The sequence below is a fragment of the Schistocerca cancellata genome, chromosome 4 (assembly GCF_023864275.1).
Source record: "Schistocerca cancellata isolate TAMUIC-IGC-003103 chromosome 4, iqSchCanc2.1, whole genome shotgun sequence".
In the NCBI taxonomy this organism is placed as follows: Eukaryota; Metazoa; Arthropoda; class Insecta; order Orthoptera; family Acrididae; genus Schistocerca; species Schistocerca cancellata.
Window position 1 is genome coordinate 160,883,411 of NC_064629.1, and position 21,921 is coordinate 160,905,331.

Below are 21,921 nucleotides of genomic sequence, written 5' to 3' on the forward strand. Positions count from 1 at the left end.
GAAAACATACTCGGTTTCTTAACTTCCAAATCCAAACTGCCTCCACTGCCTGAACGTACTAGTGCAGATACGGCAGACTTGTCACACAAACTAATATGGTCAACCACCAAATCCAACATCCCAAGAACACTTGGCCAGGAGTTTTTTGCATAGACTGAAATTAGATATGATACTCATCATTTAACAAATTAAATACCATTAATTTCAGTCAGTGGTGGTCTACAAGCCAACGGCCTTGCCGCAGTGGTAACAACGGTTCCCATCAGATCACCGACGTTAAGCGCTGTTGGGCTGGGCTAGCACTTGCATGGGTGACCAACCGGTCTTCTGAGCGCTGTTGGTAAGTGGGGTGCACTCAGTCCTTGTGAGGCAAACTGAGGAGCTACTCGATTGAGAAGTAGTAACTCTGGTCTCAGAAGCTGGGATACGGCCGGGAGAGGGGTGTGCTGACCACATGCCCCTCCATATCCGCATCCAATGACGCCTATGAGCTGAGGATGACATGGTGGCCGGTCAGTACCGTTGGGCCTTCATGGCCTGTTCGGGAGGAGTTTAGTTTCAGGTAGCCTACAACTGCAGTCAAAGTGAAGAGTACTACTACAACTTTAAACAGTAAAATCAGCATTGCCCATATCACAGTATTTGCTTATAATGTGACAACGATTATTTTGTCATCAAGTTACATAGTTTTCTTTTGAAATTTTTAAATGGCATGGATTGAGCAGAAAGGAAATTTGTTAAAAATTGATAAAATTTACTGTTCTTACTAGCCTGTGGCATGAAGCGTCAATGTTTGCCTTATTTTTGGTATCGAGATTGAGAATAGCTACCCTGGCACCACATTCTTTAATGTTGCTCTTAACAGAGTGCAGTGACATAGGTAGATTGACAACTGTTACTATTCCAAGCCCGGTAAAAAGGAGGTGACAGAGCTCCATAAGACCAGTCTTGGATATTATATCGACAAACTTTATTTAAGTTTTTAAAATATTGTTGATATGAGGAGAAAGCCATCACATGAGTAAGTCTGAAAGAACCTGAAATACGGTGTGCCATATGGAAATGATTATTACTAACTACATCTCTCAGTTTCCACATGAGGTAGGACACTCATGACTTGGTTGGCAGACTAACCCCAATTCAGTTCGGTGTCAATGCGAATTCCTAAAAGTATGAAACATTATTCTCAGGCAAATGTAACATAAGCTACTGAATTTTGTCTGGATTACAAAAAAAAAAAATTACTAGCTTTAGATCAATTTAATGCTGAGTCAAGTCTTTCCCACATGCACTGTAATCTTGTCGAGAGCTGGGCTGTCACGATACAAAGTAAAGTTTTATCATGTGCATAAACTAACAGTCTGAGATACACAATGAGGCAGGTCACTGGTAGCTACAATGAATAACATGTCCCTGTGGGCCAGCAATACAAATGCTTGCTGACGACTAATATCTATTTCTAAGTGAGAAACGGCCTTCTGTTCTGCAAGTTGGAGAATTGAGTTAGACTGATGGGGACCAAACTACGAGGTTATCAATCCCTCCATTCAAGACGGGAAGATTTCTTAGAGAGGAAGGACACAGAATAAAAACTTTGATGTGCCCGATTGTAACAGAGAATTGGCAAAACCCAGTGACAGAAGCAGGTAGACGTGAGAGAGGGTTAAGAGGGAGCAGGTGCGTGAGTTGCTTCACCCAGAAAGCAGCTGTAGGCCTCCAGAACATGTTACGCAGTAGGAGACACTGAAAAGTCCCCTTAGAAAAATTGTACATGACTGTGCTTAAACTGATACACAACATTTTTAACGTAACGGAATCTGACTTTCAATAATCCCTACAAAAGAATGGCCCTGACTAACATTAACCTATACCTTTCACAAATCACTTACCTCACAAAAATCTTTGTTACTCAAGCTACTGCAATACAGCGAGCGCCACTACTGCCAGCTAAATAAAAGATTCAAACTACTGAAGGCACTAACTACTGATAGGCATAGTTAGCAAATGAAAGATTTTGATACAGAACAAACAATGTATTTATCTTAATAGTGTTCAAAAGTCATTATATATATATCAGTTCATGATATCCAGTCTTACAAATTTACTGTCTCTGTCCAGATCATCCGCTCTCAAAACCCCGCGATCTCACTCCCCACATCCACCACTGCTGGCGGCTCACCTCCAACTGCGCAACGCTACGCGCTGTTAACAGCCAACTGTCCAGCACTACAATAGCGAATATTATAACAATGCTAACCAGCCACAGGCTGCACACAGCACAGCCAGTGGTTTTCATACAGAGAGCTACGTGGCGTTACCAATATGAAAACCTAAACAGCCTACTTACAACATATTCTCTTCATGCAACTGGTATTTCCTCACCCTACATTACCACAAAAAAACTAACAGCGTGGACAAGTTGATAAAATCTCAGGAAAAAGAAGTTCAAATGTGTGTGAAATCTTATGGGACTTAACTTCTAAGGTAATCAGTCCCTAAGCTTACACAATACTTAACCTAAATTATCCTAAGGACAAACACACACAACCATGTCCGAGGGAGGACACGAACCTCCACCGGGACCAGCTGCACAGTCCATGACTACAGCGCCCTAGACCGCTCGGCTAAGCCCACGTGGCTCAGGAAAGAGATCAATAGAAACTAGATAATAAATCAATGAAAGATGTAAAAGAATAAGAATAATTTAAAAGTGGGAAGGGCAGGAGCCAGGCCGGACCACTGAGCAAGGTCAGCCATGGACCCCCTGGATCAGGGCAGGTTACTGGGCACCCCTCATAATCCCTCAAACATCCGACAAAGCCAATGTGCCATACCTCACAGAGAGTAGAAACTACCTTCACTGGTAAAACGTAAAAACAGAGCAAACACTTTGGCATCGTCCGCTAACCCCAGAGATGGCGTGTCAGCAAGTTTCAGGTTTCGCCTTAACGTAGCCAAATTAGAGCAGTCCAATAAGATGTGGCCCACTGTCAGCTAGGGGCCACACTGGTAGTAGGGTGGATCCTCATATCATAGGATGTGGCCATTGGTCAGCCAACTGAGGCCAGCGCAAAGCCGACAGAATGGTAGATTCTTTGCGAGAAGCATGAAGGGAAGAATGCCATATAGTTGTGATCCACGGCACACCATTCCATGTTCCAGACCTCCCATAACTGATGGTGTGGAAGTGACTGAAGGTACAGTTCTGGTACTCCTATATTCAAAGTTGGCATCCTTGTAGCCAACTTGGCCAGCCAGTCAGCATGTTCAGTAAAGGCGACAGTCAAGCTGGATGGAGATCAGAAAGGAGATCCTGGATTTTGATTTTGTGGCATACCAACCATGCATGGGCATAATAGTGAGAGACTGAGAGGTGTACTGCAGCAGCACTGACAGCAGATAAGTGCAGGATGTTGTCACTTCAATAATTCAATGAGGGTGATGCAGTGTTGAGAGATATGTTAGCTTGTAGAAACAGCAAAGTCAGTGGTATTGCAGAGCCTAGTGGGGCAAGGCAGATTTCGACTTTGACACTAGCAGTAATGTTTTACAGTATATGATTGGTAGTAGCGCATGTGCACAACAAGTGTGCCACTGCCCACTGTAAGTACTGGTCAGTTTTATAACAGAATTATTCTTAGTCTTGCTTCCCTATCAGGATGACAGGGCTGTGCCAGACAAGAATGCCACATTGACCTGCCAGTAGAAGTCTCCAGTTCGAGATCATGGCAGGGCAAGAACCTGACAAACGAAATTCCTCCCTGGACTTTGTGCTACGGTGCAGCAGGCCACACTAGGTCATCTCCAGCAGCACAGGTGACTCCTGCCCAGAATACAGCTGGTCACCCCATGTGCACACCAGCCATTGCATGTCATCGCAAGATGGGCATCTCCACGTCGTGGGTACCCCCGCCGTGATACTGCTGGACATGGCCAAGGGCTTTATAAGATACACCATCATTGAGAATACGCTGCTGGTGCAGAAATCATGTCACTGTCTTACGTAATGATGGTGCTAGCACAGTGGAGTACCATTTCAGCATCACAAGGCATACACAGCCAGCGCAGTAGAATTCAGCAGCCAGCCAGCCATGGCCTGGTGTATCAAGCAGTGCAGATGCATCAGTATAAGAACTTGTTACATTTGCAGCTGCCTTTCTTTGGAGCCTCTTGGGCTCCCACCTCATCTCCATCATTAGCTCACACAATCCTCGCTCACAGCTGCCACACCCTGCAAGGGTGCTGTAATTTGACTTGATTTGAGCAGGGAGGTATAAATAGCAGCAGTCCTTGCCCACTATTGTCCGCAATGAAACTGGGTATGTTATGTTGTTTCACTTCCTCTGGTTCTAGTAAAGCCAACGAGTGTCCTTAAAGAGTAGTAGGAGGCCCCTTACTAGTACTTTATTAGACACATTTCATAAGAACTTGAAGACCTTGATATTCTGTTTCTTTTGATCTCTGTGTGGTACGGCCTCATCACCCTCACCACACAGCCTACCAATATGAGCTGCTTTTCTATACCCATTGTGTGTAGGTGAGATCCTGGAGAGGTTCAGCTAAGAGGTGTCGAGGATAGCGCTGGTCAGTAGCCTGAAGACTGCTCATGGAGTGACTGATGATTAGGAAAGTCTTGCCAGCGGAAGAATGATTGTGACTAAGGGCTTGAGTGAACCACAGTGTATGCACTGCATTCGTTCTGCAGGGAGTGTAGTTCATGTGTACCTTGCATGTGTGTAGGGAAAACTGGTTCATTCATCGATCGTAGAGCTGTCAGTGTGTACCACTTCCAAATCCGCAAATGCATCAAGGCGCCCCCTGTTGCAGAGTGGGGCAGCTATGTGACAGGATTGTTAGAGCGTATGGTAGAGGCGAGGTGGCAGCCCAGGAGGCTCCAGAGAAAGGTAGCTGCAAATGTAAGAAGTGCTTATATTGATGCACCCAGGTACAGGTGGCGAAAAACCATGGCGTCAGCAGTGTGTTTCTGTGAAAGTATAGGTCCAGACAGATCTGAGGACAGGGTACACACCATGTGGGAGAATGCAATTGCTCCCTGGCAATGGGTGACAGTGGGGGAAAATTGGGATTCAGAGCAGAGACATTGTATGCGAACTGCGACCCTGACTCCAGTTCTGGACCCTTGTTGTGGGAGGTGTATCTCCTTACTAGGAGAAAGTACATGGTAGTTCAGATGCTCAGGGGACCAGTGAATGTGTATCGCATAGTTTAGCAGCAGTTATTGATGCCTTATATGTAGTGGAGCAACCCCAGCCTCCATGAGTAGGCCATTCGCTGGGCTGGTCCAAAATGCAACTGCCACAAGTCGGACCTCACAGTGGTGTATAAGTACAGCGCCCGCAAGTCAACATGTTTTACTACAAAAATTTTTTAAGACCAGAAGATGACAGCAAAGACTGTTGAAACTGGTTGTCTTGAATAAAATGTATTTTGTGAGATCTCGGCTTTTGAATGGTTTTTAAAAATTAGAAGAGATAGGTCTTCAGTACTCTCATAAAGAGAAAATTCAAAGCAGTGGCTATTACTGCATTTTTGCTTAAACACAATCGGGCATTCCTATGCAGCACTATTGCTGGTGGCAAGCTATGATGCCTTTCGTAAGAATAAATTAACACCTGAGCCATAATAAGGGACATATACTCGAGCAAACGGCAGCGTACACATGTTTTTCACGTAGGTACTGGCTGAGAAAGGGTGTTGTGCACAAGCAACTGCTTACCAGGGGTGTGGCATTTGTAGCCAACAATTGAGACACCTATTGGTTGCAGTGTAAGAAAACTGTGTCGGGTGTTGCTACTACATGATAACTCACTCTGCTGATTTCAAAACAGTATTAACCTCTCACTTTTGCTCCAATGGTGGCTAGGACCGACGTATCACAACATGAAAGGCGAGATTAGTAGCAACTTCTATGTGGAATGACTTTCCTGGACTCAACCATAAACTGATAACCTTAGGTCTCACCTTAAGTGAAACTCACAAAGATTATTCAATGGTAATGACATGTAAGATCAAGTGAATTTATCGGGACGATTCTGTGCCATCCAGCAAGTAACTATCGTCGGTCGCACATTTACCAAATTTATTCACTGTTGTTGCCAATATTCAGTTATACTACCTGCAGGAAGAATACTAGGCAATGTGTGCCTTGAGTGGGCTTGGAAGTGATTAGGCTTACAGCTTACGTTTCATAGACGTGGCTGCTGAGGCTCATAATACCAAAAGTATATTTCATTGAGTTTTATTGACATCTCTGTTAAAATGGTTCAAATGGCTCTAAGCACTATGGGACTTAACTTCTGAGGTAATCAGTCGCCATCTCTGTAACTAGCTCCAGGGACTAGAGTGAAATCTCTTATTATACTTAGGCGCACAAACTGCAAATTAAATACAATAAAATAATAAGATTTAACAACTATTTCTGCTTTTCTGCCTAAGTTCAAGGAATAGTGGAAACATCATTCACAGTTGTGGATAATTCTAGTGTTTATAACGTAAACATTATAAGTAGGCAACACGTCTTTTGATCATTATACACGCCAACCCCCCCCCCCCCCATGAACCACAGACCTTGTCGTTGGTGGGGAGGCTTGCGTGCCTCAGCGATACAGATAGCCGTACCATAGGTGCAACCACAACGGAGGGGTATCTGTTGAGAGGCCAGACAAACGTGTGGTTCCTGAAGAGGGGCAGCGGCCTTTTCAGTAGTTGCAGGGGCAACAGTCTAGATGACTGACTGATCTGGCCTTGTAACACTAACCAAAACGGCCTAGCTGTGCTGGTACTGTGAACGGCTGAAAGCAAGGCGAAACTACAGCCGTAATTTTTCCGGAGGGCATGCAGCTTTGCTGTGTGGTTAAATGATGATGGCGTCCTCTTGGGTAAAATATTCCGGAGGTAAAATAGTCCCCCATTTGGATCTCCGGGCGGGACTACTCAAGTGGACGTCGTTATCAGGAGAAAGAAAACTGGCGTTCTACGGATCGGAGCGTGGAATGTCAGATTTCTTAATCGGGCAGGTAGGTTCGAAAATTTAAAAAGGGAAATGGATAGGTTAAAGTTAGGTAAAGTGGGAATTATCGAAGTTCGGTGGCAGGAGGAACAAGCCTTTTTGTCAGGTGAATACAGGGTTATAAATACAAAATCAAATAGGGGTAATGCAGGAGTAGGTTTAATAATGAATAAAAAAATAGGAATGCGGGTAAGCTACTACAAATAGCATCGTGAACGCATTGTTGTGGCCAAGATAGACACGAAGCCCACGCCTACTACAGTAGTACAAGTTTATATGCCAACTAACTCTGCAGATGACGAAGAAATTGAAGAAATGTATGATGAGATAAAAGAAATTATTCATATAGTGAAATTTAATATTCATGGGAGACTGGAATTCGACAGTGGGAAAAGGAAGAGAAGGAAACGTAGTAAGTGAATATGGATTGGGGGGTAAGAAATGAAAGAGGAAGCCGCCTGGTAGAATTTTGCACAGAGCGTAACTTAATCATAGCTAACACTTGGTTCAAGAATCATAAAAGAAGGTTGTATACATGGAAGAAGCCTGGAGATACTGACAGGTTTCAGATAGATTATATAATGGTAAGACAGAGATTTAGGAACCAGGTTTTAAATTGTAAGACATTTCCAGGGGCAGATGTGGACTCTGACCACAATCTATTGGTTACGAACTGTAGATTAAAACTGAAGAAACTACAAAAAGGTGAGAATTTAAGGAGATGGGACCTGGATAAACTGACTAAACCAGAGGTTGTACAGAGTTTAAGGGAGAGCATAAGGGAACAATTGACAATAATGGGGAAAGAATTACAGTAGAAGAAGAATGGGTAGCTTTGAGGGATGAAGTAGTGAAGGCAGCAGAGGATCAAGTAGGAAAAAAGACGAGGGCTGATAGAAATCCTTGGGTGACGGAAGAGATATTGAATTCAATTGATGAAAGACAATACAAATTTAATTGATGAAAGGAGAAAATATAAAAATGCAATAAATGAAGCAGGCAAAAAGGGATACAAACGTCTCAAAAATGAGATCGATAGGAAGTACAAAATGGCTAAGCAGGCGTGGCTGGAGGACAAATGTAAGGATGTAGAGGCTTATCTCACTAGGGGTAAGATAGATATTGCTTACAGGAAAATTAAAGAGACCTTTGGAGAAAAGAGAACCACTTGTATGAATTTCAAGATCTCAGATGGAAATGCAGTTCTAAGCAAAGAAGGGAAAACACAAAGGTGGAAGGAGTATATAGAGGGTCTATACAAGGGCGAGGTACTTGAGGATAATATTATAGAAATGGAAGAGGATGTAGATGAAGATGAAATGGGAGATATGATACTGCGTGAAGAATTTGACACAGCATTGACAGACCTAAGTCGAAACAAGGCCCCGGGAGTAGACAACATTCCATTAGAACTACTGACAGCCTGGGGAGAGCCAGTCCTGACAAAACTCTACCATCTGGTGAGCAAAATGTATGAGACAGGCGAAATACCCTCAGACTTCAAGAAGAATATAGTAATTCCAATCCCAAAGAAAGCAGGTGTTGACAGATGAGAAAATTACCGAACTATCAGTTTAATAAGTCACGGCTGCAAAATACTAATGCGAATTTTTTACAAACGAATGGAAAAACTGGTAGAAGCCGATCTCGGGGAAGATCAGTTTGGATTCCATAGAAATATTGGAACACGTGAGGTAAAACTGACCCTACGACTTATCTTAGAAGTAGATTAAGAAAAGGCAAACCCACGTTTCTAGCATTTGTAGATTTAGAGAAAGCTTTTGACAATGTTGACTGGAATACTCTCTTTCAAATTCTGAAGGTGGCAGGAATAAAATACAGGAAACGGAAGGCTATTTACAATTTGTACAACCAGATGGCAGTTATAAGAGTCGAGGGACATTAAAGGGAAGCAGTGGTTGGGAAGTGAGTGAGACAGGGTTGAAGCCTATCCCCGATGTTATTCAATCTATATATTGAGCAAGCAATAAAGGAAACAAAAGAAAAGTTCGGAGTAGGTATTAAAATCCATGGAGAAGAAATAAAAAATTTGAGTTCCGCCGATGACATTGTAATTCTGTCAGAGGCAGCAAAGGACGTGGAAGAGCAGTTGAACGGAATGGACAGTGTCTTGAAAGAAGGATATAAGGTGAACATCAACAAAAGCAAAACGAGGATAATGGAATGTAGTCGAATTAAGTCGGGTGATGCTGAGGGAATTAGATTAGGAAATGAAACACTTAAAGTAGTAAAGGAGTTTTGCTATTTGGGGAGCAAAATAACTGATGATGGTCGAAGTAGAGAGGATATAAAATGTAGACTGGCTATGGCAAGGAAAGCGTTTCTGAAGAAGAGAAATTTGTTAACATCGAGTATAGATTTGTCAGGAAGTCGTTTCTGAAAGTATTTGGAGTGTAGCCATGTATGGAAGTGAAACGTGGACGATTAATAGTTTAGACAAGAAGAGAATAGAGGCTTTCGAAATGTGGTGCTACAGAAGAATGCCGAAAATTAGATGGGTAGATCACATAGCTAATGAGGAGGTATTGAATAGAATTGGGGAGAAAAGAAATTTGTGGCACAACTTGACTAGAAGGAGGGATCGCCTGGTAGAACATGTTCTGAGGCATCAAGGGGTCACCAATTTAGTATTGGAGTGCAGCGGGGAGGGTAAAAATCGTAGAAGGAGACCAAGAGATGAATACACTAAGCAGATCCAGAAGGATGTAGGTCGCAGTAGGTGCTGGGAGATGAAGAAACTTGCACATAATAGAGTAGCATGGAGAGCTGCATCAAACCAGTCTCAGGACTGAAGACCACAACAACAACAACAACAACAACAACACACTTCAAAAAAATTTTACTTATGAATGCTGTCATTGGCTCTATTCTCGAAACAGAGGAACACAAATGAAAAGATAACAACATAGCAGTGACTGCAAAATGTAAACACCCACATAGAAATTTCTTATTTTATGAACAACAATGTTCGATACCAAGTAGTCTGCTGTGCATTGAAACCACACGCCATGTCCGCAAAACGGGGTCTCCAGAAAGAGTGGTGACAATTAAACCAACTAAGGCAAATGGAGGCGTAGTTGTCACCAGAACATGGAACAAGGAACACAGAATGCTGACAGTAATGTCTGGAATAAGTCATCGTTAAGCAAAACCGTCACTCAATCTATAAATACCGAAAGAACGAAAAAAATTATCTACTTGCAATGATTACAAAATGGCTGATATGGATCTGAGCACTACGGGACTTAACATCTGAGGTCATCAGTCCCCTAGAACTTAGAACCACTCAAACCTAACTGACCTAAGGACATCACACACATCCATGCCCGAGGCAGGATTCGAACCTGCGACCGTAGCGGTAGCGCGGTTCCAGACTGTAGCGCCTAGAACCGCTCGGTCACACCGGCCGGCTGCAATGATTACAATATACTAGTTCTGATTCTCAGTCGAAAAAACCAAAAAGCGTCTATACTGAAGAGGTTTTCAACTTGCATTGCATTTGGGACAGAACCCAAAATAACAACTAGTTCACCAAGTTGAGATTCTACACAGCGTCTGTACAGAGTTTTAATAATTTAACCCTTGACATTAGTAGGTATTCCAAAAGAGTTCAAGCGTAAAGCGTATCACAGACGATGTCATCGATGTATCATCGATGAGTCATGGGTTTTCCTTACAAAGGTCAATTTCCCTATGTATAGAATGACGGGAAATCCAAATTTGGACAGAACATTCAAAATATGTCGGGGAAATTAAGTAAATAGCCCAAGTGCACTAGTGTGGTAGTATGGTTGTTGTCCTAAGGATAAATTGGTGGGAAATTGAAGAAGGCATGTTGTCATTCTGCTTAATTTGGAATACTGGTACAGGGAATCTGAGCCTTGGAATACTAGTGCAGTCTTGCTGTGACGTCAGAATACAAGATGGCGTTGCAAGATCGCAGACGGGGATAAAACATGGCTGACACAGTGTGGCTGACCTGGAATTCTGTGCAGTCTTAGTATGACAACACAACCCAAGACTTGGCACACTGTCACAGCCCTGCTATGAGATGAGAAAACAAGATGGTGACGCAAAATGGCAGATTTGGAATACTTGGGGAGGAATTTCAAGACTGGTACAGACTCTATGATGTCAGAATCCAAGATGACCGACCTGGAATACTGGCCCAAAGAAGAGGCACTGCACTGGTTCTATGACATCACAATTCTACTCAGACCTATTGTGAAATCTGTAAGAAAGTGGAATTCCAGCATACTGGCCCAGACCTGAGATACTGGGACAGGTTATGTGACGTTAGAAACCAAGTTCCAGAATACTGGCATACGAACTCTGAGATAAAGGATGATTGTGCGGTCCAGTCCCGTCTGCCAACCTATTTGACATGTTTTCCTGGGCTACTATGCACTCACAGGTGGGTGTGTGGCCATTGTTTCTCTTCATTCTAAGTTAATTTCCTCCCACTTTTCACTTTAACATCATACTGGGAGTGAAATGATCTCACGTAGAGGTGTATGGCTACTAATAGAATTCCTGTGAACTGCTTCCCCTAACTCCAATTTCTCTATCTCGCCCTGGAGGTGCACCGGTGACAGTTATATCCACAGAGATGTCATGTGTATACTGTTCATTCAACTACCTTACACGAAGTGGAGTAATCCTTGCAGCCACACCCCTTGTCCTAAATTCAACTCTGCATGTGCTTTGTTGAAAACAACTTCAAGGAGTACGATAGTACAATTCATCTTTGTTTAAACAAACAAATACCAGGTTAGGGAGAAGTCCCCTGTTTGTGATCGCAATGATCTTGATAAAGAAGTCCGCCCACGGCTGCTAAGAGCCACGTCACCGCACACCACTGCTGAGGCCGGAAGTCAAGGTCGCAGAGTCTGATGTGCTGCGTTAGCCAAGAAAGTCCCGAGTTAAAATGAAGGAAAACTTGGAAACACTTGCACTTTAACCCAAGTGACAGGTAAGGGGTAACAGCAGTGAGAATGAGAGAGGAATGCTGGGATTGAGAAGCACTTGAGAGTCGTTCCAGCCAAGTCTATGGAATAGATGAGAGAGAAATGCAGCTACTGTGAAGCACCAATAATCTATAACCCACGCATACATACACGTACATACATCATTCATACACACGTTCTGGATGGAAACTGAAAATCAAGAAATGGATATTCGTCCTCCCGAGGATGGACACTTTTGCCGAGGCTCTGGGAGGAAAAAACTGTGCATATAACATTCACCACAAAAATAAATTGTGTATTCACCACAAAAATAAATTGTGTATGGGATGTAGTGTGGCTATTTACTGACAATAACATAAACAACATCAACCAGCTGTCAAACATGCAAATTTATATAAGGAAATCATGTAGCATTGACAATTGAGGATGAAACACCTCTACACTTATTTACAACTCGAATTGGACCCATCAAAACGTGGCAAATAGAAATGATGAAGAACAGTGGCATATTACGAGAGTTACCGCCTGTACCCTTCTTTTCTTCGGAATTTCAACACGTAAAACTATCACTAGTTTTATGCTAAAGAATATGGCCCAGAAACTAAAGGTGAATCGAGCCTTCATTCATTCGTGTAGCAGGAAAGTATGACGCTCCCAGAATACTTCGGATATGAAGCACGTGGTACAGCACGGAGTGCTTGTGGGTGGCGGCGAGTTCACACGCTTCTTCGCGAGTGCCAGAGAGCAACAGTTTACGATATACTCTATGCACTGAATAAAGACCTGCAGAATATAACGTCGTCACACGTCCCACTGGATCTTTATGTCGGGCGACGAAAGGACCACGAGATAAGTCGTATCGTTTCCACAGAAGTCACTGGATTTTAACGTCGGTTTTAAGGTGAAATAAACAGTCTTACCGTGAAACCAACGAATAACATGTCGAAAGTTACGCTATCTAGGATCGCCAACAGACAGAGTGAGTTCCTCACCTTTAGGAGAAACATGGCATTTGCTAGGACCTCATCAATTCATTCATAATTACCGCATAAACATTCAGCATTTTGCTCATATTGTAACATCTTGGAGCTCAACACTGAATTTGTGTGTTGGTCCACCTCCTTTCTGTGCCGTGATTCTGTGCTACATGGGTTAAACAAGCTCTTGATAGCCTGAAAGAGAAGGAATACATACTGATTTTATTCTGTCCCCAGAAAGGGCTTGATGTCCCGCAAAACTGAACAGCTGACTAGCTCTAGCAATACAAACCTTTGGATGTTCCAATCAACTCGATGATATTTCTGTTGTTACTTCAAACACGCAGAATAGGTGTGGCTCTGACATATAGTAGTACTATCCATTGCACTATCACGTTAAGGTATTTGCATTTCTACCGCAGACAGGAAACCACCACAACTTGGTGGCTGATATTTCGATACATATTTTTAATAGGCAGTGCAAACTATTTATCTGGCAACACATGTTCTACATCATGGAACTTTCGAACTGAGGGAGAAATAAAAGAAAACCAGGGAAATGAATATGTACACATACACACACATAAAGAATATTAATTGTTGAGAAAGATGAATGGCTTAATGCTTACAATTCGGTGTGCGAGCCAGTTTATTCTGCCTTGAAGTGTTAGATCTCAGATGCTGCTGCTGATCATCATCATCATTCTCATCATCGTCATCATCATCAGTGGGAAGGTAGATGGTCGAAGTGCAATGGTAACTGAAGCAACTGTTTTGGATCGCATTCATATCGTGACGTCAGACATCTTGGATTCTGGCGTCATCAAAGACGTTATGGATTATATACTTAACACCTGCAGAGTGACATCATGAAAAAACCGTTACTGTGGTCAGTGCCTTACTATGTTGGAAAAACAGGTGAGAATAACATGTTAAAAATTCATAGCAGAAACTTCGTTCTTGAGGGTAATAAGCCTGGACAATGTAGATGAGTAGTGGATGGAAATCTGCTGGATATCTTAGATGTCCTATGTACAATGTAAAACACTTATAATGTATGTGAGAAATCACTTTAAAATGCAGTGGCAGTTGGACATGAGATCACATTCAGTTTATAGGAAGGATGGTTGGAGTTTAACATTCTATCTGCATCCACATCAAATTTCCACCACACTAAGGCATGTCTATAACGAAAATCGGTGTTAGTTAAAAAAAAGTTGTACTGCTATCCATCAAAAGATTGTGTGGATCGCCATGATACAGCTGGCTGGGAACATGCAGTTAGTCGAAAACCTATTGCAATCTTAATGCGTCATGGGGTCTACATTTTGATCTATTAAATCTACTACTACACATGCTAGTATGGTACCGTACTAGAAGAGCCAAAGCTACCCACACATCTGTATGAACTGTTATAGCGTATTTTTCTATTCAGATACCCTTACAATTCATCAGACATGAGACGTGTGATATGCGGTGTCTCGTGTGTGTTGTATATGGTATTAAAGACTTTGATGCTGTCTTGCTCCAGCATATTCTTGATGGTTAGTAAGCCTGTATATAACAAAATATGGAGACTATCTTGTACCACTTCTAGCTGGTCTTTTTTTCTATTCCACGTACATACGGAGCAATGGGAGAAGGAGTATGTGCCTCTGCTAAGTACCTTTAAGCGTTCAGTTCTGGTGAATCTGTGTGACTTGTGCTCTGAAATGTAGGTCCCTATGGGGAGACTCAACCTATGGTGGTCATAGACTATGTGATCAAAAGTACCTGGTCACCCACAAAAACATACGTTTTTCATATTACGTGCATTGTACTGCCACCTACTGCCATGTGCTCCATATCAGCGACCTCAGCAGTCATTAGAAATCTTGAGAGAGCAGAATGTGGCGTACCGAGAAACTCACGGACTTCGAACGCAGACAGGTGATAGGGTGTCACTTGTGTCATAGTCTGTACTCGAGATTTCTACGCTCCTAAACATCCCTAGGTTCACGGTTTCCGATGTGATAGTGAAGTGGGAAGGTGAAGGGACACATACAGTGCAAAAGCGTACAGGACGCCCTCGTCTGTTGACTGACAGAGTCCACCGACAGTTAAAGAGGCTCTATGTGTAATAGGCAGACATCTATCCAGACCATCACACAGGAATTCCAAAATGCATCAGGATCCTCCGGAAGTATTATGACATATAGGTGGGTGGTGAGAAAACTTGGATTTTATGGTCGAGCGGTTGCTCATAAGCCACACATCACACCGGTAAATACCAAACGACGCCTCGCTTGGTGTAAGGAGCGTAAACATTAGAGGATTGAACAGTCGAAAAACATTGTGTGGAGTGACGAATCACGGTACACAATGTGGCGATCCTATGGCAGGGTGTGGGTATGGCGAATGGCCGGTGAACGTCTTCTGCCAGCATGTGTAGTGCCAACAGTAAAATACGGAGGCGGTGGTGTTATGGTGTGGTTGTGTTTTTCATGGAGGGGGCTTGAACTCCTTGTTTTGCGTGGCAGTATCACAGTACAGGCCTACATTGATGTTTTAAGCACTTTTTTGCTTCCCACTGTTGGAGAGCAATTCGGTGGTGGCGACAGCTCTTTCAACACGATCGAGCACCTGTTCATAATGCACGGCCTGTGGCGGAGAGGTTACACGACAATAACGTCCCTGTAATAGACTGGCCTGCACAGAGTCCTCACCCGAACCCTATAGAACACCTCTGAGAAGTATGGAACGCCAACTTCGTGCCAGGCCTCAACGACCGACATTGACACCTCTCCTCAGTGCAGCCCTCCATGAAGAATGGACTGCCATTCCCCAAGAAACCTTCTAGCTCCTGACTGAACGTATGCCTCCGAGAGTGGAAGCTGTCATCAGGGCTACGGGGGGGCCCAACACCATCTTGAATTCGAGCATTACCGATGGAGGGCGCCACAAAATTGTAAGTTATTTTCAGCCAGGTGCCCGGATACTTTTCATCGTATAATGTATCTTAAATACTCTTCGATATGTTGCCAAGTATTCGTTAGAACACGAAGTTAGCATTTCTGACTTGTGGCCAGTGTTAAATACATTGCGTGCTGTGGTCTGCTGACGGTTTTCGTGTTGAGGTGCTGTGTGGTGTAGCACTGGTGACTGTTGTTCGAGTTGAAATGTCTTGGATTATAAGGGAACAGGTTATTACTATCGTAAGACGTTGCTGTTTCATCACATACGTTCACCATTGTTGACGATCATTTCGTAGGGTATAATGTGAACACATTGCAATTTACGAACTGTAATCAGATATGCTTTTCATAAACCTATAAATGGGTTCTGTCAGCAGAATTGAAGTATTTCGCGTTGTAACGCTACTGCCCGCTAGGGCGTACGTTAGCGCTCTAAAGCCTGTACTGTAATAAGTTCACGGGCTTCACCTTATAAACAAGGATTTTAGTACATAAGTTGACCGTGTGTACCTAATTGGAAGCAATTCGGACTTATATCCAGTCAGTAACTACAGTGATGCGTCAAGCAAATGTAAAGTATAATTACTCGTTCGCATGGACAAGAAGTACACACAGTAGATACTACCAATGATTAATAATTCGGTCGCCAGCCTAATTAGGCATTGAGTGAGTTTTTCCTTGTACAAGTGGGTGCATGTACAAGCATAATAACACGTAGTAATGTTGCGTTTTGTGGCAAAGTTTGGAACCGGAAAAATCCACTGAACTAAAGTTTTCTCCTTTTGTACTAATTTGGACGAGCTATAAATACACAACACCACACTGCAATGATTACTACGAACTGCATTTTGTATATTGATCAGACTGAAATCGGGCATAGATTACCCTAGAATTAGCAATCTTGAAAGTACACATACAATGTCACTATTAAGGATGGATAAACACTAACACACTTAAGTTTAATATGGAACTTAACTTTGCTGGTCAAATCTGATCAGTACACTTCAAGGTTTGAAAGAATGGACAAGAGAAGGGGGGGCCCTGAAACTGTTATGGTCGTTATACTGAAACTATTAACTACTGAAGGTAAATTAACACTCAGAATTATTAACCTATGGATTACTACTCTTTTGTCTCACTTCTGGATTATTTAACTATCATTCTTTCTGTCTCAAATTAATTAAGAGTCATTGCTAGCTCAATTCAAAAAATTATCTTCCAATTTAATCAAACTGTTGTTCTTTACTAACATTTGCATTAACACACAGAACTTTAAACTTCTTTATAGCATAGATTTGTCTGCTAATAATTCTCATTAACACTAACTTTAAACTTTCAGTTCGGAATACTCGGGTTGCACAATATGTGGTAAGGACCCTGTCTAGGTCAGTGATAAGGATGATTAATTGTTAGGGCAATTCTGGTAAAAGTCACATTATTATTGAACAGTTAGAAACATTTTCGACACTGGTCCACACAGATACAATTCTAAAGATGAATTAAATGTTTGACCTGTGCAAGTCGGTGCGGCGGATGGCGGGCAGCGAGATAGCGAGAAGCACAGCACACATACAAGCACGGCTAAGGCTCTCACTGCATCGGCACTTTCCTTCTTCTTAGCGTCGTAATCTTTCCAATTTTGCGCCTAAGAATATAGCCATGCCATGTAGTCGTCGGGATCGGCACATCCGAGGCTCAATGGAATCCACTTTTCCTGGATAGCCTCCTCGATACGGTACGTGTTCCTCTGACCGATGCCCAACTCCGACTGTAATACTGAGCCCGTTGTGCCGAACCGCGCCAGTGTGCGTTTTCCCGCACTCGCCTGCCTCCACCTTTTCCCGCTCCCCTACAGGTAGGGTATTCACCACAGGTTTTCTACTCAACATATATTAATACCTTTCCTACGTATGGACCAGGCGTATAAAATACAATTTTCACATCTTACAAGAGTTTCAACATTAAGTAAACTTCCCTTTGATTACCACATTACTTGAAATCTAACATAATAATAATATTCATTTCAAAAGTTGCTTATAGTTTCTTTAACATAACGATACGAAAATAAAAAGAAATTCAAAACATTGCTTACATTAATCTCTCGAAATTCAGAAAGAAAAAAATTTATAATATGTACAGTTGTTATTGTTACAGCGTCCTAGTTAGTAATTCCACATTCTTAAACTTTACGACTCTTGCGTGTGGAACTTACTAGGTTCATGTATCATTAAGGATGGCGTTAAATTACCATCAGCATTTTCGCATTGTGCGTGATCTGCACACCCAGCTTGTGTGGTTAGTCTGATTCTTAAGAAAGAAGAAAAAATGGTCTACCAATTCAAAAACTGCACTACTCGTCAGGAATGTGTATGAAATGATCAGCTTCCAAGATGTTATGGTTTCGGGTCTGCTGTACGAGGGTGAATACCTCGACATCATAATTAAATCATTAGTACTACTATACATCAGAACTACACCTATTCTACAAGTTTGAAGTTAAAGCAGTAATGTAAAATGTGTTGTGCGAAATATCATCGAATTGATTCATACAACTGATGGTTTACATGGCTAGCGCTAGTCAGCAGTTCAGTTTTGGACAATGTCTTACGCTTTTTATGGAGACAGATCAATATGCGTTCTTTCCCTTTCAGCCTATCAAGAGGAGAAGGAGGAGATTAGTGTTTAACGTCCCGTCGACAACGAGGTCATTAGAGACGGAGCGCGGTGGCGCAGTGGTTAGCACACTGGACTCGCATTCGGGAGGACGACGGTTCAATCCCGTCTCCGGCCATCCTGATTTAGGTTTTCCGTGATTTCCCTAAATCGCTTCAGGCAAATGCCGGGATGCTTCCTTTGAAAGGGCACGGCCGATTTCCTTCCCCATCCTTCCCTCACCCGAGCTTGCGCCTATCAAGAGCTTGTTTAATGAATCACGATGCGGAAAAGAGGTGGACCAACACAGGAAAATTCAGTGTTGAGTCCCGAGATTTTACAACATGAGCAAAATAATAAATGTTTATGCGGGCATTGCGAATGAACTGATGAGTTATAGCGAATACCATGTTGTTCTTACAGGTGCGGGGCTCACCATGTTGGTTCACAATCCTGGATAGCGTTACTTTCGATACGTTATTCGTTGATTTTACCATAAAACTGACGTAGAAGTTCAGGACTTGCTTTCTGAATTCTGTAGGAACGGTACTGCATAACTTGCAGTATTTCGTTGCCAAACTTAGAAATCCAGCGGCATTTCTGATGTCATTATACTCTGCAAGTGTTTATGTGGCTAGCAGTCGCGAAGGAGACAGCGAGCGCGATCCCTACAGCACCGCTCGCGAGCGCTCCACTTTCTTTTTTCTTTTTTCTTTTTTTTTTGTTGGGGGGGGGGGGGGGAGCTTTTCTTTATTGTTATGTCAGTTCCGAACGACGAGGACGAGCTGGCAGCGGACAAAAACAGTTCTTCAGCACAAGGTTACAAAAACTGTATTTAAAAGTGGTTAAAACATATAAAATGTGACAATAATACGATTTTGTAAAAAATACACATGTGGACAATAATGACGATTTAAAGAAAAAAGTGACAATAGACGACGAGGATTTGTGGAATACACATAGATGACAATACCGATAGTCTTAAGACTCGTTTGACGATTTTAAGTTACAGTTAAAATACAGTCATTCCTGAACATGAAAGATATCATGGTGTAATGGTGATGCGAGGTGTCACACGAAAAAATTGTCATGATGAAAGTGCGATGATCAGTATGACTATGGGGCCTTGTAGAATCGCAGTTAGTGGCAGAAAGTCGGCGAGGTGGGTAAAGGGGGAAGGAGAAAATTGGAGGATGGTGTGAGGTGGAGCGTTGTGATTAGGGTTGGAAAGAGGGGTCTATCTTGGGATGGATTTGATCGCTGGGGAGGGAGAGTTGGTTGAAATTACTGCGCGAGAGGATGGATAAGGCATGGAGGTGCGTGGAAGGTGGAATATGGGTGTTATGGTGCAGCAGGGTACCTTGAGTGGGTGCCGGAACTGAATTTTGCTATTAATGTATCGGATCCGAAGGTGCTCTAGGAAGAGAAGATGGTGTGGGAAGTGGATGAGTTGGTACAGGATGCGCGTTGGGGAAAATAGGCGGATGCGGAACCTGAGGCGCAGTGCGTATCTTTCCAGGATTTCAAGTGACATAGAATTTAGGTGAGGCAGAGATACAGAAAACGTTAGCATAGGTTAGGATGGTGTGGATGGATTTATGGTTGAGGAGAATGGTAGAAGGATGTAGACCCCAGGTCTGTTAGTAGATTTAGCAATTTTAGTCAGTTTCGGGCTTTGTGTTGTGTTGGAGATGTGTGTTCCATGATAGTTTTCTGTCGAGAGTTAGGCCGAAATACTTTACTGTGTTAGAGGGATGGGCGCTCCGCACTGCAATGCCTGATTTATACGTGCAGTATGGGAGCATCATACCTCCCCGTTACACGAAGGGTCAGGGCTCTATTCGCTTGTAGTTTCTGGACCATATCGACAGGATGTGCTGTGTTCTGGTGTCTGAAACTGGTAACAGTTTTTCGTGTTGAAATGGCGTGAATAAGGCTACGCGCCCTTTCACTCTCGTAAGATGTCACTGTTCTTCATCATTTATGTTTGTCACGTTGTCATGGGTACAACTCGCGTTGTAAATAACTATAGGTGTGTTTCATTCTCAATTGTCGATGCTACATGGCTTCTGCACGTAAGTTCGTGTGTTTGACAGCAGGGTGTTTGTTTGTTTTGTATTGTTTAAGGGCGCAAAAAGAACAGGCGTCATACGCGCCTAAGTCCAAATTATAGAACACAAAGACAGAGAGGAGTTAAGAGACGACTATACGTTGATGCAGACTGACATAAGAGAAGGCAGCTAAAAACAGGGATGTGGATAAAGGGGTACTAAAGATACCATACAGAAACGGAGGGCCAAAACTAAAAATTAAATGGCCTTCACCATATTGCTTTGAAAGATAAAAGGTAAAACGTAGTCGACAGCCCGCGTGTCGTTTGCTCAAACGGCCGATAACTCATACGGCAAACCCAAGTGGGAACGTAAACGGTTAAAAAATGGGCATTCCGTCAGGAAGTGGCGGACAGTTAAAACTTCGGCACAGCGTGTACAAAGTGGTAGCGGAGCGCCACTTATGAAATGACGATGGCTAAAAAGGCAATGCGCAAAACGCTGCGAGAGGCTTCATAATCCAGAGCTTATTCCCGTGAAGGGAGGACCAATGGCGATGCCAAAGGGGCACCACCTCCTGACAGACGGCAACACAGAGATCATTGGGGGGAATATAGGAAATAGTGGACTGACGTATGATGACCGCAGCTTTGGCAGCAGCATAAGAAGCCTCGTTTCGTGGCAGACCGACATGACCAGGAACCCACATAAACATCACAGTGGCTCCACCAAGAGTGAGAAAGTGACAGTTCTCGTGGACAAGTGGCACTAAGAGATGGGCTGTGTACAGCGCATATAGACTTTCAAGCACGCGGAGAGAATCTGAGCAGAAGACACAACTGTGTCGCCGGATGTACTTCGTGGTCTCATACAGCACGAAGAGCTCGGCTGTAAATACTAAGCAGTTTGCCGGAAGCCGATATCGAAAGACGTGGGCGACAATGACGAAGGCACACCCGACACCACTGTCAGCCTGAAAACCATCAATGTATTGAGACGGCTTAGGAGGGACGGACTGCAGACGCAGAAACAAAGCACACATAGTCTAGTTTCGAACGGACAAGGGACCGGTACAAACGGAGGAGGGCGGTTTCATTTACACCTCAGGAAGTACCATTGAGGACACGTAGAACACTGAGGCACCGTGTACAGCGGGCTGCCAGGTAAGACATATGGGAGGGCCAGAAGTGTTTCCTATCGAGCATGAGCCCCAGGAACTTCGTAGTTTCAACGAAAGGAAGAGCAACAGGCGATAGCAAAGAGGACGAC

The 21,921-nt window shown here is 43.1% G+C and overlaps 1 protein-coding gene and 1 pseudogene across 1 annotated transcript in view; both read left to right on the forward strand.

Annotated features, from left to right (window-relative positions):
* Window positions 1-225: 225 nt before the first annotated feature.
* LOC126186089 (5S ribosomal RNA) lies at window positions 226-343 on the forward strand (annotated as a pseudogene).
* A 10,854-nt stretch (window positions 344-11,197) lies between these two features.
* Window positions 11,198-21,921, forward strand: part of LOC126183976 (trichohyalin-like) — a 46,746-nt gene continuing 36,022 nt past the window's right edge. The window contains exon 1 of the mRNA XM_049926326.1: window positions 11,198-11,284. Coding sequence (XP_049782283.1) covers window positions 11,198-11,284 — 87 coding nt within the window. The remainder of the gene's footprint in view (window positions 11,285-21,921) is intronic.